Genomic DNA, 14,085 nt, shown 5'->3' on the forward strand with positions numbered 1-14,085 from the left:
GGTGTCCTGAGCCTTCTCCCAGGCTCTCTCCCAGTGTCCTGAGCCTTATCCCAGGCTCTCTCCCAGTGTCCTGAGCCTTCTCCCAGGCTCTCTCCCAGCATCGTGAGCCTTCTCCCAGGCTCTCTCCCAGTGTCCTGAGCCTTCTCCCAGCCGCTCTCCCAGTGTCCTGAGCCTTCTCCCAGCCGCTCTCCCAGTGTCCTGAGCCTTCCCCCAGGCTCTCTCCCAGTGTCCTGAACCTTATCCCAGGGTCTCTCCCGGTGTCCTGAGCCTTCTCCCAGCCCTCTCCCAGTGTCCTGAACCTTATCCCAGGGTCTCTCCCGGTGTCCTGAGCCTTCTCCCAGCCCTCTCCCAGTGTCCTGAGCCTTCTCCCAGGCTCTCTCCCAGTATCCTGAGCCTTCTCCCAGGCTCTCTCCCAGTATCCTGAGCCTTCCCCTAGGCTCTCTCCCAGTGTCCTGAGCCTTCTCCCAGGCTCTCTCCCAGTGTCCTGAGCCTTCCCCCAGGCTCTCTCCCAGTGTCCTAAGCCTCTCCCAGGCTCTCTCCCAGTGTCCTGAGCCTCGTCCCGTGCCCGTTCCTGCCTCCTGCGTCTCATCCTGAGCCTTCTCTACGTGTCCTGAGCCCCGTCCCGGGGCTGCTCCCAGGCCCGTACCTGCCTCCCGGCCCTTCTCCCCGTCTCCCTCCCGCGTCCCATGGCTGCCTCCTGTCTCCTGTCCCCGTCCCCAGCCGCGGGGGTCCCTCACCAGTAGCGGACGAGGCGGCAGCGGGGGCAGAGCCGCGGGGCCGGGCGGCTCCCGCACAGTTCGCAGCGAGGCCGCCCCGCCATGCTCGGCCCGGTCCCTTCCCCCGTGCGGGAGCGTCCCGCGTTGCCATGGCATCGCTGCCCACGAGCCCGCGAAAAATTAAGTTTAGAGTCGGTTTTCCCTTCCAGTTCTCTCCACTAGAAGTCTAAAAGCTGCTTTTATGTTGTGCTATGTACGCATAACGTCCCTCTATGGCGTTAATTCCGTATGTAAGACACGGGAATGTTATTTTTGTATCCTTCAAAAATCCTGAGCTGTTTCCAGTCGTTCTGACAGCTGTCTGCTTGGTTTGACTGTCTACATTTTCCTTTGATTCTTCATACTACACCCGGATTTTCCTCAAGTGTAATTATACTCATTTCTTTGTACCTTTCTGACGCACTATTCCTCTACATCTTATTAGTAAAGTCTTAATTCTGCCTCTGACAAAGGCAGGGATCACCTACATTTTTATGTCAATTAGTGTTCTGTGACCTTTCATCTGAGATTAGTGATTTCAACAAAGAAATAGAGAAACGATTTCAAAGTACTTGTGGAAGTGAATGAAAGAGTCTACAGTGTTTTAGTTGGGAAACTAAAACAACTGTTAGTACCTGGGGAAGAGAGTGATAAAAGCGAATAAGGAGACAAGACAAGACTGGGTTTAGGCCTTGAACCAGGTCCAGAAGGAAGGAAACCGTGTCAAGAGTAAAACAAGCAATTCGAGGGGGGAAATGGAGTGGGACAGGTGAGGGAATCCTTGAATCTGTAATTAGGAAGTTGTCTAAATTGATGAAACCTATGCGATTCGGGGTGCGTCCTGGGGAATCCTTCCCGACACACCCGGCGCTGCAATAAACGTGTGTGCTTTTTTTGGCTTTATGTCCTCAAAACGAAGTCTGGAGAGCGTCTTCCGCGGCTTTTCGAGGTGAAGTCCGAGAGCGTCGGCGTTGCCAAGGCAACACTTCCGGGGTGAAACCCGCCAGCGACGGCGTTGCCAAGACAACACTTCCGGTGATGACAGGAAGGAGACCAATTCACTTCCGGCGGGCGGGTCATGGCGGAACCGGGAAGGGAGAAGGGGGAGAAGGAGGACGCGGAGGACGCGGCGGCGCTGGCGGTCGAGCGCCGGGTGCGGGCGTGGGCGGCGGCGCAGGCGGCGCGCGGGCGGCGCGTGGCGCTGGTGACCTCGGGCGGGACGCAGGTGCCGCTGGAGGCGCGGGCCGTGCGCTTCCTGGAGAACTTCAGCAGCGGGCGGCGCGGGGCAGCCTCGGCCGAGCGGCTCGTGGGGCTCGGCTACGGCGTGTGCTTCCTGCACCGCGCCCGCTCCGTCTTCCCCTGGGCCCGCGCGCTGCCCCCGCACGGCCCCGCGCTGCTGGACGCGCTCCGCCTCACCCCGGGCCCCCCGCCCGGCGTGGCTGCGGCGCCCGCCGCCCTGCCCGCGCTGCTGCCCGCGCTCCGGGACTACCACCGGGCCACCGAAGAGGGAGCGCTGCTCGCCATCGAGTTCACCGGGCTGGCGGAGTATCTGGCGCTGCTGCGCGCCGCGGCCAGGGCGCTGGCACCGCTGGGTACGGGGGGGACGAGGGGGGACACGGGCATGGGGTGGCTTTGGGGTGGGGGGCAGGGGCAGGGCAAGAGACGGCGAGGTCCCCCGTGGGGGTCCCCAGTGTGAAGGGACAGAGGGGGACCGGGTGTGAGGAGATGGCGTGGCCCCAGGAGGGTCCCTGGCGTGAAGGGGACACGGGGATGAGGGGATGGGGTGTCTTTGGGGTGAGGGGCAGGAGCAGGGCAAGACAGATTGAGGTCCTGCCGTAGTGTGAGAGGACGGGGCAGACACCGGGTTTGAGGGGATGGGGAGGAATCAGGTGAAGTCTGGCTAAGAGGGCATAGGGGGAACCCGGGGGACCCGGCAATGAAGGGATGGAGTGGCCCGGGTGGGGGGCAGGAGCAGGGCAAGAGCAGATGAACTCTCCCATGAGGGTCCCCAGTGTGAGGGGATGAGGTGGCCCGGGAGGGTCCCTGATGTGAGGGGATGGGGGGGACACAGGGGATGAGGAGGAACCAGGTGAAGTCCAGGCAGGAGGGGACATGGGAACCAGGGGGACCCGGGAATGAGGGGATGGGGTGGCCAAGAAGGAGGGCAAGAGAGGGCGAGGCCCCCCATGAGAGTTCCCAGTGTGAGTGGATGGGGTGGCCCTGGAGAGTCCCTGGTGTGAGGGGACAGGGAGGAGTGGGGGGGACCTGGGAACGAGGGGATGGGATGGGATGGTCCAGGTGAGGGGCAGGAGAAGGACAAGAGAGGGCAAGGTCCCACATAGGGGTCCCCAGTGTGAGGGAATAGGGGGGGAGCTGGGTGGTACATTGGGTGTGAGGGGATGGGCGGAAAACTTGGGGGGATACCAGGTGTGAAGGGATGGGGTGACCCCAGGAGGGTCCCCCCCCACCGTGTGAGGAGACAGGGAAGAACTGGGGGGACCTAGGAATGAGGGGACAGGGTGGCCTTCAGGTGGGGGGGTGTAAGGCAAGAGAGAACGAGGCCCCTGTGAGGCTCCCCAGTGTGAGGGATGGAGGAAATGGGGGGACACCGGGTGTGAGGGGATGAGGTGGCCCCAGGAGGGTCCCTGGTGTGAGGGGACAGGGAAGAACTGGGGTGGCCTTGGTGTGGGGGGTGTAAGGCAAGAGAAGGATGAGGCCCCCTTTGGGGGTCCCCAGTGTGAGGGGACAGAGTGGCCTCGGGAGGGGGCCCAGGCCTGAGGGGATTTGGGGGACATGGGCATGAGGGGGCGTGGTGGTTGTGGGGGCCAGGTGAGGGGGGATGTCCCTGGCGTGAAGGGACAATATGGCCCCCTCAGGGTGGCCCCAGAGCCCAGGTGGGTGAGGTGACAAGGTGGCCCTGTTGACTGTGGGGCTCTGGCATGAATGGAGCTCTTATATGGGGCAAGGCAGACCCCAGTGGGGATGGTGTGTCTGAGGGGACCCCTGTGAGGGGGCAGCGCTGCCCTGCTCAGGGGGTGCTCTGAGGGGGGCCCTGCTGGCTCTGGGGTCCCTGGGGTGACAGGGCCAGGCCATGGAGGGGTGACAGGGCCAGTCCCACAGAGGGGTGACAGCAGCTCTTTCCCGCAGGCTCCAGTGTCATGTTCTACCTGGCAGCCGCCGTGTCCGATTTCTACATCCCGGCCTCTGAAATGCCTGAGCACAAGATCCAGTCCTCGGAGGGGCCCCTGCAGGTGAGGCCCCCCCTCTCTGCCACCCTCCTCTGCCACCCCCTCCTTGCTCCCAGGGTCGTACCTGGCTGTGGATAAAGCCTGGGAAAGCTGCAAAGCACCGGCTCATGTGTGTTCTCAGAGGGAATGGGAGGGTGAGTTTTTCCACAGGGTTGGAAATGCTGGAGTTGCATTGTTTTGTTCTTATCTTGCACCAAGGGGCCCAGATAAAGGGCAGGGCAGGGTCAGCCCTGCTTTGCTTTGATCCAGGTTTATTTTTAGGATGGCATGAAGGGGGTTGAGTGGCAAACTCCAGCCCCAGCAGTGAGTGGTGCCATGCATTATCCATGGGTTATCCATGGGTTATCCACAGGGAGGGAGCGGTGTCCAGCACTGCTCTTTCTGGGTGTGAGAGGCAGCAGCTCCAACATATCAGCAGTTGTGCTGTGGAATGTGAAGGGGCACCTGTGAGATGCCTCCTGCTCTTCTGGCTTTGTCCTTTAGAGCTGTCTGTGCTGCCATGGAGACGAGGAGAGGTGGGTCTCAGGGAGCTGAAGTGCTCTAAGAATAGCTCCTGGAGTACTTGAGTTGCTGCCTTCTAGCTGGAGAGAGGCTTTGGACAAGGGCCTGGAGTAACAGGACAAGGGGGAATGGCTTTAACCTAAAAGAGGCTTGATCCAGACTGGGATTTTGGGGAGAAATCCTTCCCTGTGAGGGTGAGGAGGCCCTGGCACAGGTTGCCCAGAGAAGCTGTGGCTGCCCCATCCCTGGAAGTGTCCAAGGCCAGGTTGGAGCAACCTGGGCTAGTGGAAGGTTTCCCTGCCCATGGCAGGGGGTGGAATGAGATGGTCTTTAAGGTCTCTTTCAACCCAAACCATTCCAGGACTCTGGATCCATCCTGCCTGCACTGATGATGGTCCAACACACGTCTCTTGCCCTCTCAGTGATGGGAGCAGTTGACTCCAGAGCTCTGTGTGTAACAAACACCAAATTAATTTAATTTAATCAGCTTCTGGGCTTATTTCTTTATCATTAGCACCAGAAAGGTGGGACCCAACCTGATTCCCAGTGACGGGAAGCTGGAGAACAGAGTCTCCTACTTTTTTCCCCCCTGTGCTTTGGGACTTGGAAGCCTCATGTGCCTTAAGGAGTTGAGAGAAGCAAAGCTGAAGGTGGAATAAACTGCCTGGATTCTAGAGAGCTGAAAAACTCAGACTTCTGAAGCTGTAATGCTCTTTTTTTTTTTTAATCTTCCTCTGCTTATATTTATATTCCCAGAGTGGGGTTTAGCTCTGGGAATGTAAAGTTCCTGTGGCCCTGCTTCAGAACTCCCCTGCTTTTTGTGGGTACCACTTTGGGCATGGAATCGAGTTGGGTTGAGTCGAATTGAATTGAGTTGAATTAAATTGAATTGAATTTACACCCTGCTTGTTGGTGGCACCTCACTGATCCTTTAAGTTAAGTTTACAGAGCGTTGCAGTGACATTTGAGCCTTGTTTGCTGAGGGCTGATCAAACACTGCCCTGCAGAACTTCCCGCTGCAAACACGACGTGAAGCAAAGCTGGAATTTCCCTCTCTTACTAAAACTCACTGTGACGTTTTGACTGATGGGGGTTTTTTTTTGTCCTTCCCAGATCACAATGAAGATGGTGCCAAAAATGCTGTCCCCCCTGGTCAGAGACTGGGCCCCTGAGGCCTTTGTGATTTCCTTCAAGCTGGAGACGGATCCCCAGATCCTGATCGACAAATCCCGGCAGGCTCTGGAGAAGTACCGGCACCAGGTGGTGGTGGCCAATGTCCTGGAATCCCGCAGGACCTCTGTCATCATCGTCACCAGAGACTCTCAGACCCCCCTGTCCCTCTCTGAGGAGGAACTAGCACAGGGCATGGAGATAGAGGAGAAAATTGTGAGTTACCTGCAGGGGCAGCACACGGCCTTCATAGAGAGGAAAGGCTGAGGAGCAGCTGGGAATTGTGCTGGAGAGCAACTGGAATGATTCCATGGAGTGATTCCCTGTCCAGGTAAATAAACCAAACCTCCAGGACGCTCTGGAGGCCCATCCAAAACTGTGTCACTTCTCCACAGCTCGGCCACGATTTGTTGTGGCTTCGGGAAAGAGAAATACATGGAAGTGAAACCGTTCCAAAGGAGGTTTGTCCTGGTGCCCAGAGCAGGAAAGGATTTGGTTTCTGTCCCCTGGCAGGAGGAGAAATGGTGCAGGTGTCTGTATAATATAAAGAACTTCTTGAATCTCTCTCTTCCAAGTTTCTTTTGGAATGGCTGGAGGACGGAATGGGGCTTTGCAGCAAAGATGTGCTGGTTTTATGACTGGAGTGGGGAATCATCTGGTGCTGAGGGTGGATGGTGAAACAAGGGGGGGAAAAGGAGGAGAATGAGGTGATAATGACTTTGGGGAGCAGCTGCTGTGCCAGGAGAAGTCTCAGTTCCTACAGCTCAGCAGTAGGTGCTGTAGAGTGGCCCTAAAGCAGCTGCTTCAGAGGTTTTCCTCCCATCCCAGGTGTTCCTAGGCTGCTGGAGGGGATAAAGGCAGGGAAACATGGCATGGAGCACAGGGGATGGATCTGAGCCTGGGGACAAGGGGTTGGAGAAGAGGAGTGGGCACTGAGGGGGGAGGTGTCCTGGGAAGGAGCTGGGGAAGGGTCTGGAGCAGCAGGAGCAGCTGAGGGAGCTGGGGGGGGCTCAGCCTGGAAAAAATGAGGCTCAGGGGGGACTTTCTTGCTCTCTACAACCCCCTGACAGGAGGGGGAAGCCAGGGGGGTGTCAGGCTCTGCTCCTAGGGAACAAGGGACAAGATGAGAGGAAACAGCCTCAAGTTGTGCCAGGGGAGGTTCACGTTTTCATATTGTGAAAATTCCTTCATGGAAAGGGTGCTCAGGCATTGGAAGGGGCTGCCCAGGGCAGTGGTGGAGTCACCATCCCTAGAAGTGTTCAAGGAATATGTGGTGTGGCACTGGGGGACACGGTTTGGTGTGAACACAGCAGTGCTGGGTCAATAGTTGGACTCAGTGATCTCAAGAGGCTTTTCCAACCTTGATTCCATGGTTCTGGGTGAGCAGAAGGGGTGGCAGTGATGGACCCTGGGAGGAGCTGCCTCTTGGCTGGAGTTCAAACTGGGACATTCCTGCTTTTCTCTAAACCCTCTTCCATCCCATTCCCAACTTGCAAGCGTTTGTTCCTGTGTCTGCAAGAACCAAAATGGTAAAAACCTTCCCTGCAGCTCTGCTGCTGTTCACTGTGTGCCTGCTCACCTGCTTGTCCTTGCAATAAAGTCACTGGGAGCCTGGAAAGGAAGACAACAGCACTCAGGAACACTGGATGCCTCTCCAGGGGTGGGACTGCTCTGGTTAAAACCATCGTGGTTTAAGGAGGCAGCAGAGATGTTGTAATTACGCTGTCACGTGAAGGTGGGGTGTGCTCATAAAATGGGGGAAATAAACCCAGAAGAGCAAGAAAAGAGTGTGGGAATGGGATCAGGGGATTCCATTAGGGATGGGAGAAAGAGTCCAGGTTGTTCAGGAGGGCTGAGATCCAGCTGGAGAAGGAACTCACAACTTCCAGGTGGCCAGGACTGATAGAGAAGGGGGAGAGAGAACTGCAGAAGCTCCAAGAGCTGCCTGTCTTCCTCTCCCAGTGTGTGATCACTGGGAATGTCAAGTCCTGCTAGTTCAGGGATTTCCCTTGTCTTTGGAGCTGCCAACAGCAGGGATGGATCAGCAGGGATGAGAATATCAGAGCTTGTGTAAGTTGAAGGTGCCCTTGCAGGAGTGCTAAAGTGCCACCAACACTGTCTTGGACTGCTCTGGGATTCCTCTGGGAGACGGTTGGGAAGGAGAGCAATGATCTGAATGTTTTGAAGAGCAGATTGGGGCATCACCTGCCCCGGGCCCTGTGGGGTCTCAGGGGCTGGGAACACCACTGTGGGGGTTGTATCTGCCTCTTCTTGCTAGGCCCAGGTTGGGGAGACCCTTGAAGCTCAAACTGAGCCACAGCCACCCCAGTCCCATTTCGGGGATGATCCTGTTCCAAGCAGGAGCTGAGCTAAGCCCAGGAATGCTCCAGCCTGGCCATATTTGGGCACCAGCCCTTCCCTTTTGGGGGTGCTGGGTGTGGTACCATGAGTTGGAAGCGGCACCTGCAGGTCCAGGACCATCTGTCCAGGGCTTTCTGGGGATCCCTGACTGCCCATGGAAGGTCCTCCCTGCGCTCTGCTTTGTCTCTCTTCTCCATGGCTGGGTCTTCTCCTTCCCCACCATCCATCCCCTTGTGCAGTCAGAGTGAGCTCTGCAGGACAGAGCTGCTTCACTTTGCAGTTCCACCATCTCAGGGAATCATCTTTGGGTTGGGAGAGATCTTAAAGCCCATCTCATTCCACCCCCTGCCATGGGCAGAGACACCTTCCACTATCCTGGGTTGCTCCAAGCCCCGTCCAACCTGGCCTTGGACACTTCCAGGGATGGGGCAGCCACAGCTTCTCTGGGCAGCCTGTGCCAGGGCCTCCCCACCCTCCCAGGGAAGGATTTCTCCCCAGTATCCCATCTAAATTACCCTCTGGCAGCGGGAAGCCATTCCCCCTTGTCCTGTCCCTCCACCCCTTGTCCCCAGTCCCTCTCCAGCTCTCTCAGAGCCCCTTTAGGCACTGGAAGGAGCTGTAAGGTCTCCCTGGAGCCTTCTCTTCTCCAGGGGAACCCCCCCAGCTCTCCCAGCCCGGCTCCAGAGCAGAGGGGCTGCAGCCCTTGGAGCATCTCCGTGGCCTCCTCTGGACTCGCTCCAGCAGCTCCATGTCCTTCCTGTGCTGGGCCCCCAGGGCTGGAGGCAGCTCTGCAGGGGGGTCTCACCCGAGCACTGGAAGGGGCTCTAAGGGCTCCCCGGACACCTCTCCATGCTCAGTTCAGCTCCAGCAGTTTCCTATGGAAGAAAACCGAGATAACTTTTTGCCCGGTTTGTTGGGATTTTTGGCGGCCAGTCTGTCCCGCGGGACCGCCGCCAGAGGGCGCCTGTCGAGCGGGGAGTGACCAGGGGCGTGGCCTCAAACTGCCCCTGCACGACACTATTGGCTGGAGGCGTTACAGTAGGCGTGGCCTCGCGGCCCTCACAACACTATTGGTTGGGGCGTTACAGTGGGCGTGGCCTCGCGACTCCCCACAACACTATTGGTTGGGGGCGTGGCCTCGTAGCCCGAGTCAAGACCTCGCTCTCTGGGGGCGTGTCCTCTGGGGGCGTGTCCTGTTGCCATGGCGACGGGGGTCCGTCCCGCCGCATGGACGCGGCCGCGGCCGCCGCCCCAGTGGGTGCCCGAAGCGGGCCCGGGGGGCCCTATGGTACCCCCGGGGTTACCATCGGAGCGTCGGTGGTGCCCCCGGGACCGACATCAGGGGCTGAGGGGCGGCGGTTGTACCCCTGGGATGGGGGGCTTGGAGGGTTGTTTTGTCCCCGGGGCCAGCCTGGGGTTTCGGGGGGTCAGTTGTATCTTGGGTTTGGGATCAGGGGTTGAGGGGGGTCGGTTGTACCCTGGGTTTGGGATCAGGGGTTGAGGGGGGTCGTTTGTACCCCCGGGTTTGGGATCGTGGTCTGAGAGGGGTCGGTTGTACCCCATGCCCGGGTTCGGGGGGTCAGTTGTACCCCCGAGTTTGGGGTCGGGGTCTGAGAGGGGTCGGTTCCACCCCCCGGTCGGGGATCGGGGGGTCGGTTGTACCCCAGGCCCGGGTTCGGGGGAATCGGTTGTACCCCCGGGTTTGGGATCAGGAGCTGAGGGGTCGGTTGTACTCCCGGGTTTGGGATCGGGGTCTGAGAGAGGTCGGTTGTACCCCACGGTCGGGGATCGGGCGGTCGGTTGTACCCCCGGGTTTGGGATCGGGGGCTGAGGGGGTCTGTTGTACCCCCGCAGGGGGTTCGGAGGGTCCATCTCTACTGCCTGGTTTGGGGCTGAGGGGGATCGTTTATATCCCCGGGGCCGGCCCGGGGATTTGGGGGGTCAGTTGTACCCCCGGCACCTGGGGCTGAGGGGACCGGTTGTACCCCCGTGGGGGGTTCGGGGGGTCGGTTGTACCCCGTTCCCCGCCTCACTCCCCTCTCTCCCCCCAGGCCGAGCCCCCGGTGCCGGCGGACGCGGTGCTGCGCTGGCTGCGGGCGGAGGGCGCGGACCCCTCGGCCCCGGCCCAGGAGCAGCTGGGCTTGGCCTGGCGGCTGCTCCGGAGAGCGGAGACACGGCTGGGAGAGCTGGAACGGCGGCGGGAGCAGGACATGAGAGACGTAAGGGGCCCTGCTGGAGCTGTCCTGGGATGGGAGCGGGCTGGGGAAGGGGCTGGAGCACCAGGGATGAGGGAGCTGGGGGGGCTCAGCCTGGAGAAAGGAAGGTTCGGGGAGACCTTTCACTCTCTGCAACTCTCTGACAGGAGGGGGAGCCGGAGGGGGTGTTGGGCTCTGCTCCTGGGGAACAAGGGACAAGATGAGAGGAAGTGGCCTCGAGTTGTGCCGAGGGAGGTTCAGGTTGGGTGAGAAGATTCCTTCATGGAATCTCAGGTTGGATGAGAAAATTCCTTCATGGAATCTCAGGTTGGATGAGAAAATTCCTTCATGGAAAGGGCAGTCAGGCACTGGCACAGGTGCCCAGGGCAGTGATGGAGTCCCCATCCCTGGAGGTGTTCAGGGGGTGTGTGGACACCAGCTATGGCCCCCACTCGCCTCTCTGGTGAGTGCAGAGAGGGTAACGAAGCTGGGGAAGGGGCTGGAGTACAAGAAATGTCTCAGGGAACTGGGAGGGCTCATTCTGGAGAAAAAAAGGCTCAAGGGGAACCTTCTCACTCTCTACAATTCCCTGACGGGAGGGTGGAGATGGGCTGGTGTCGGGCTCTGCTCCCAGGGAACAAGGGACAGGACGAGAGGAAATGGCCTCCAGCTGTGCCAGGGGAGGGTCAGGTTGAACATCAGGAGGACTTTCTTCATGGAAAGGGTAGAAGGGGCTTCCCAAGGAGGTGGTGGAGTCCCCATCCCTGGAGGTTTCCGAGGAAGGACTGGGTGTGGCACTCAGTGCCCAGGTGGGGATCTGGCACAGGTTGGACTCCATGATTTTGGAGGTCTTTTCCAACCTAAGTGATCCTCTAATCCCCTCTGGGTTTAACCCACCCAGTCCCACACCCCCTCTGTGCAGCAGCATGTCCAGGGGTGTCACAGCCACTCTGCTGCCCTGGGAAACTCAGGGCATCCCCACTACGTCCCCATTCCTCATGTAGGGGCATCAAAAAGCAGGTGGTGAGCCCAGCATCTCCCAGAGAGCCGTGGCTCAGAGCCCTCCCCATCCCAGCACCCCCACACCTCACCCCCTCCCACCCTCCAGCCCTCCCAGTCATAGAGTCATAGAATCATAGAATCATAGAATCAGCTGGGTTGGAAGGGACCTCTGAGATCATCCAGTCCAACCCTTGATCCAACCCCGCTGTGGTTCCCAGCCCATGGCACTGATGCCACATCCAGTCTGTCCTTAAACACCTCCAGGGATGGAGAATCCACCACTTCCCTGGGCAGCCCATTCCAATGGCTGATCACCCTCTCCGGAAAAAAAATCTTTCTAATATCCAACCTAAACCTCCCTTGGCACAACTTGAGACCCAGCCCTCTTGTCTTGCTGAGAGTTGCCTGGGAAAAGAGACCAACCCCCACCTGGCTCCCCCCTCCTGTCAGGGAGTTGGAGAGAGTGAGGAGGTCTCCCCTGAGCCTCCTCTTCTCCAGGCTGAACAGCCCCAGCTCCCTCAGCCTCTCCTCATAGGACTTGTGCTTGAGTCCCTTCCCCAGCCTCGTTGCTCTCCTCTGGACCTGCTCCAGCCCCTCCATGTCCTTCCTGAACTGAGGGCCCAGAATTGGACACAGCACTCCAGGGGTGGCCTCACCAGCGCTGAGTCCAGGGGAAGAATCACTTCCTTGGACCTGTTGGCCACACTGTTCCTGATCCAGGCCAGGATCCATTGGCCCTCTTGGCCACCTGGGCACACTCTGGCTCATGTTCAGCTTCCTGTCCATCCAAACCCCCAGGTCCCTCTCTGCCTGGCTGCTCTCCAGCCACTCTGTCCCCAGCCTGTAGCGCTGCAGGGGGTTGTTGTGGCCAAAGTGCAGGACCTGGCACTTGGCCTTGTTGGACCCAGCACTTGGCCTTATCAGGGTTTTCCCATCCCCAGCTGTTCTGAAGGTGCAGCGTCCTACAAATATTTGAGCTTATCCTTGAAATATGAAGGTGGCAGAGCTCTTTGTGCTCCCCTGTGGAGGCTCTGGCAGCCACAGGGATGGGGCTGTTTTCCCTATTCCAGGTGGAAAGGGCTGTTTTCCCTGTTCCAGGTGGAAAGCTACGTGGGCCACGTCCGTGCCCTGACGGAGGAGCGGGATGCCATCGCCTCGGAGTACGAGAGGGAGAATGAACAGCTCAGGTTGGAGCTGGCACGGCTGCAACTGCTCCAGGGTAATGATCCCTCCTCACCACGGGCCCAGGGAATGCCCTGGCAGGTGTTAAACCTTCCTGGAGAGCAGAGCAGCCTTTCTGGGGAATTCTCAGGGAGCTCTCAGGGACTTCTCAGGCACCTCTCAGTGCTTTGCCCTTTGGGAGGTTGATGGAAGTGTTAATGAGCTGCTGGAGTTGATTTGTAGTTGTGATCCCTCCTCACCAGGGGCCCAGGGAATGCCCTGGCAGGTGTTAAACCTTCTTGGAGATCCAGAGCAGCCTTTCTGGGGAATTCTCAGGGAGCTCTCAGGGAGTTCTTATGGAGCTTTCAGGGAGTCCTCAGGGACGTCTCAGTGGTTTGCTCTTTGGGAGGTTGCTAAAAGTGTTAATGAGCTGCTAGAGCTGATTTTTAATTGATTCAGAGGTTCTTGCCTGCTTTCACTGCCTTTATTCAGGGACTTTGGCACTTTCTCCATGTGGCTCTGTTGTTGCCTCTTCCAGAGGCTGTTTGAAGGCCAGAACTGATGGTGCTGTTTGCTTTCCAACACTAATTTATCTGTCATTGACTCCTCACTCCCACCCAGGCAGTGAATTTGCCTTTGGCTTTGGTTTACCCAAACTCCCCATGTTTTAAAGCACCTGTGAGGCACAGTTGTTCTGGGGATTCACAACTTGTGCCTGTTCATTGTCACAGAATCCCAGGATGGTTTGGGTTGGAAGGGACCTTAAAGCCCATCCAGTTCCACTCCCTGCTGTGGCAGGGACACCTTCCACTTAGAGCCCCTTAGAACTCCTCTATTTTAGGTGCAGTAATTTTGTTTAAAGGAATTATTTCATTTATTTCGCTTCAAATAATTTATTTTCAAACTCTGGGGTCACTTCCAGTAACGGCAAATGTATTTTTTGGGGGGTTTAAATCTTGATTTTCTTCAGTCTTTTGTTGTGCTTTGAGTGCCTTTGTTACATGGGATGTATTGTCCTGGCCCTAAGGTAAAATTGGGGGTGATGGCACAGCTTTTTTGTGATACAGGCTTTGTTTGGGGCAGCAAATTCAGGAGCTTTGGCCAAACTGATTGTGGTTTTGAGCATCTTTGGGGTTTTCAGGGAGCACATCTGATGGAGGGACTTTCCCAAGATGGGTTTGCCTAAAATTCTGGTTCCTCTGGGCGCCTCAAGTGGTGGTTCGTGGTGAAAATGCTGGTTACAAGGGGTTGAAATGATTAATGAGTTTTTGGGAGCGTCACTGTGGCAGGAAACTCTGTTCCTGGTTCTTCTCTCACTTCCCACGAGGTGGCAGGAGAAGGACGGGTCTTCCCCAAAGCTGAAATGCAGCGATTCCCTCCCGGTCTTGGACTTTTTCCACTTCTGAGGGATTCTTGTGGCTGTTGAGCAATGATTGAGCCTGGAATGGAAGCCGAGATCCGTGTCCATGCATCTTGATTTTCATTGTGGTCGTGTTGTTCCCAGGGGGTTTTGTGGGTTCAATGCCATAGGGTTTTTCTGGAGGGGTTTTGGGATATCACTGGCAGACTGTGGGTTTTTAAGGCTTGCCTGTACCTCAGTGCTGGCAGTAGTGATGTGTGGGGATAATTTAGGGATCTGGGCAGTGGAGAAGGCCCTGCTCCCCCCAGGCTGTCCCCTGCAGGGAGGGGGGG

At 57.9% G+C, this 14,085-nt stretch overlaps 3 protein-coding genes across 3 annotated transcripts in view; 2 read left to right on the forward strand and 1 right to left on the reverse strand.

The window, feature by feature from the left end:
- ZMYND12 (zinc finger MYND-type containing 12) overlaps window positions 1-862 on the reverse strand; it is a 16,070-nt gene extending 15,208 nt beyond the window's left edge. Inside the window, exon 1 of the mRNA XM_027703025.1 lies at window positions 738-862. Within this exon, the coding sequence (XP_027558826.1) occupies window positions 738-820 (83 nt within the window). The 5' untranslated portion in view covers window positions 821-862. The remainder of the gene's footprint in view (window positions 1-737) is intronic.
- A 945-nt stretch (window positions 863-1,807) lies between these two features.
- On the forward strand, window positions 1,808-6,238 carry PPCS (phosphopantothenoylcysteine synthetase). Its single transcript, XM_027702977.1, has 3 exons — window positions 1,808-2,347; window positions 3,903-4,006; window positions 5,618-6,238. The coding sequence occupies exons 1-3, from the start codon at window positions 1,834-1,836 to the stop codon at window positions 5,939-5,941; spliced, it is 942 nt and encodes a 313-aa protein (XP_027558778.1). The 5' UTR covers window positions 1,808-1,833; the 3' UTR covers window positions 5,942-6,238.
- A 3,051-nt stretch (window positions 6,239-9,289) lies between these two features.
- The window catches only part of CCDC30 (coiled-coil domain containing 30), a 37,172-nt gene continuing 32,376 nt past the window's right edge, over window positions 9,290-14,085 (forward strand). Inside the window, exons 1-3 of the mRNA XM_027702923.1 lie at window positions 9,290-9,461; window positions 10,087-10,254; window positions 12,331-12,451. Coding sequence (XP_027558724.1) covers window positions 9,321-9,461; window positions 10,087-10,254; window positions 12,331-12,451 — 430 coding nt within the window. The 5' untranslated portion in view covers window positions 9,290-9,320. The remainder of the gene's footprint in view (window positions 9,462-10,086; window positions 10,255-12,330; window positions 12,452-14,085) is intronic.

Source organism: Neopelma chrysocephalum, unplaced genomic scaffold (assembly GCF_003984885.1).
Source record: "Neopelma chrysocephalum unplaced genomic scaffold, ASM398488v2 Primary Assembly neopelma1_200, whole genome shotgun sequence".
Taxonomy (NCBI): domain Eukaryota; kingdom Metazoa; phylum Chordata; class Aves; order Passeriformes; family Pipridae; genus Neopelma; species Neopelma chrysocephalum.

What these genes read in the sequence shown, in the direction of transcription:
- PPCS (XM_027702977.1), top strand. Translation starts at nt 1,834, where the DNA reads ATGGCGGAACCGGGAAGGGAGAAGGGGGAGAAGGAGGACGCGGAGGAC. An exon ending in CAGGGCGCTGGCACCGCTGG is followed by an intron (nt 2,348 to 3,902) that starts GTACGGGGGGGA and finishes TCTTTCCCGCAG; the next exon opens with GCTCCAGTGTCATGTTCTAC. An exon ending in CCTCGGAGGGGCCCCTGCAG is followed by an intron (nt 4,007 to 5,617) that starts GTGAGGCCCCCC and finishes TGTCCTTCCCAG; the next exon opens with ATCACAATGAAGATGGTGCC.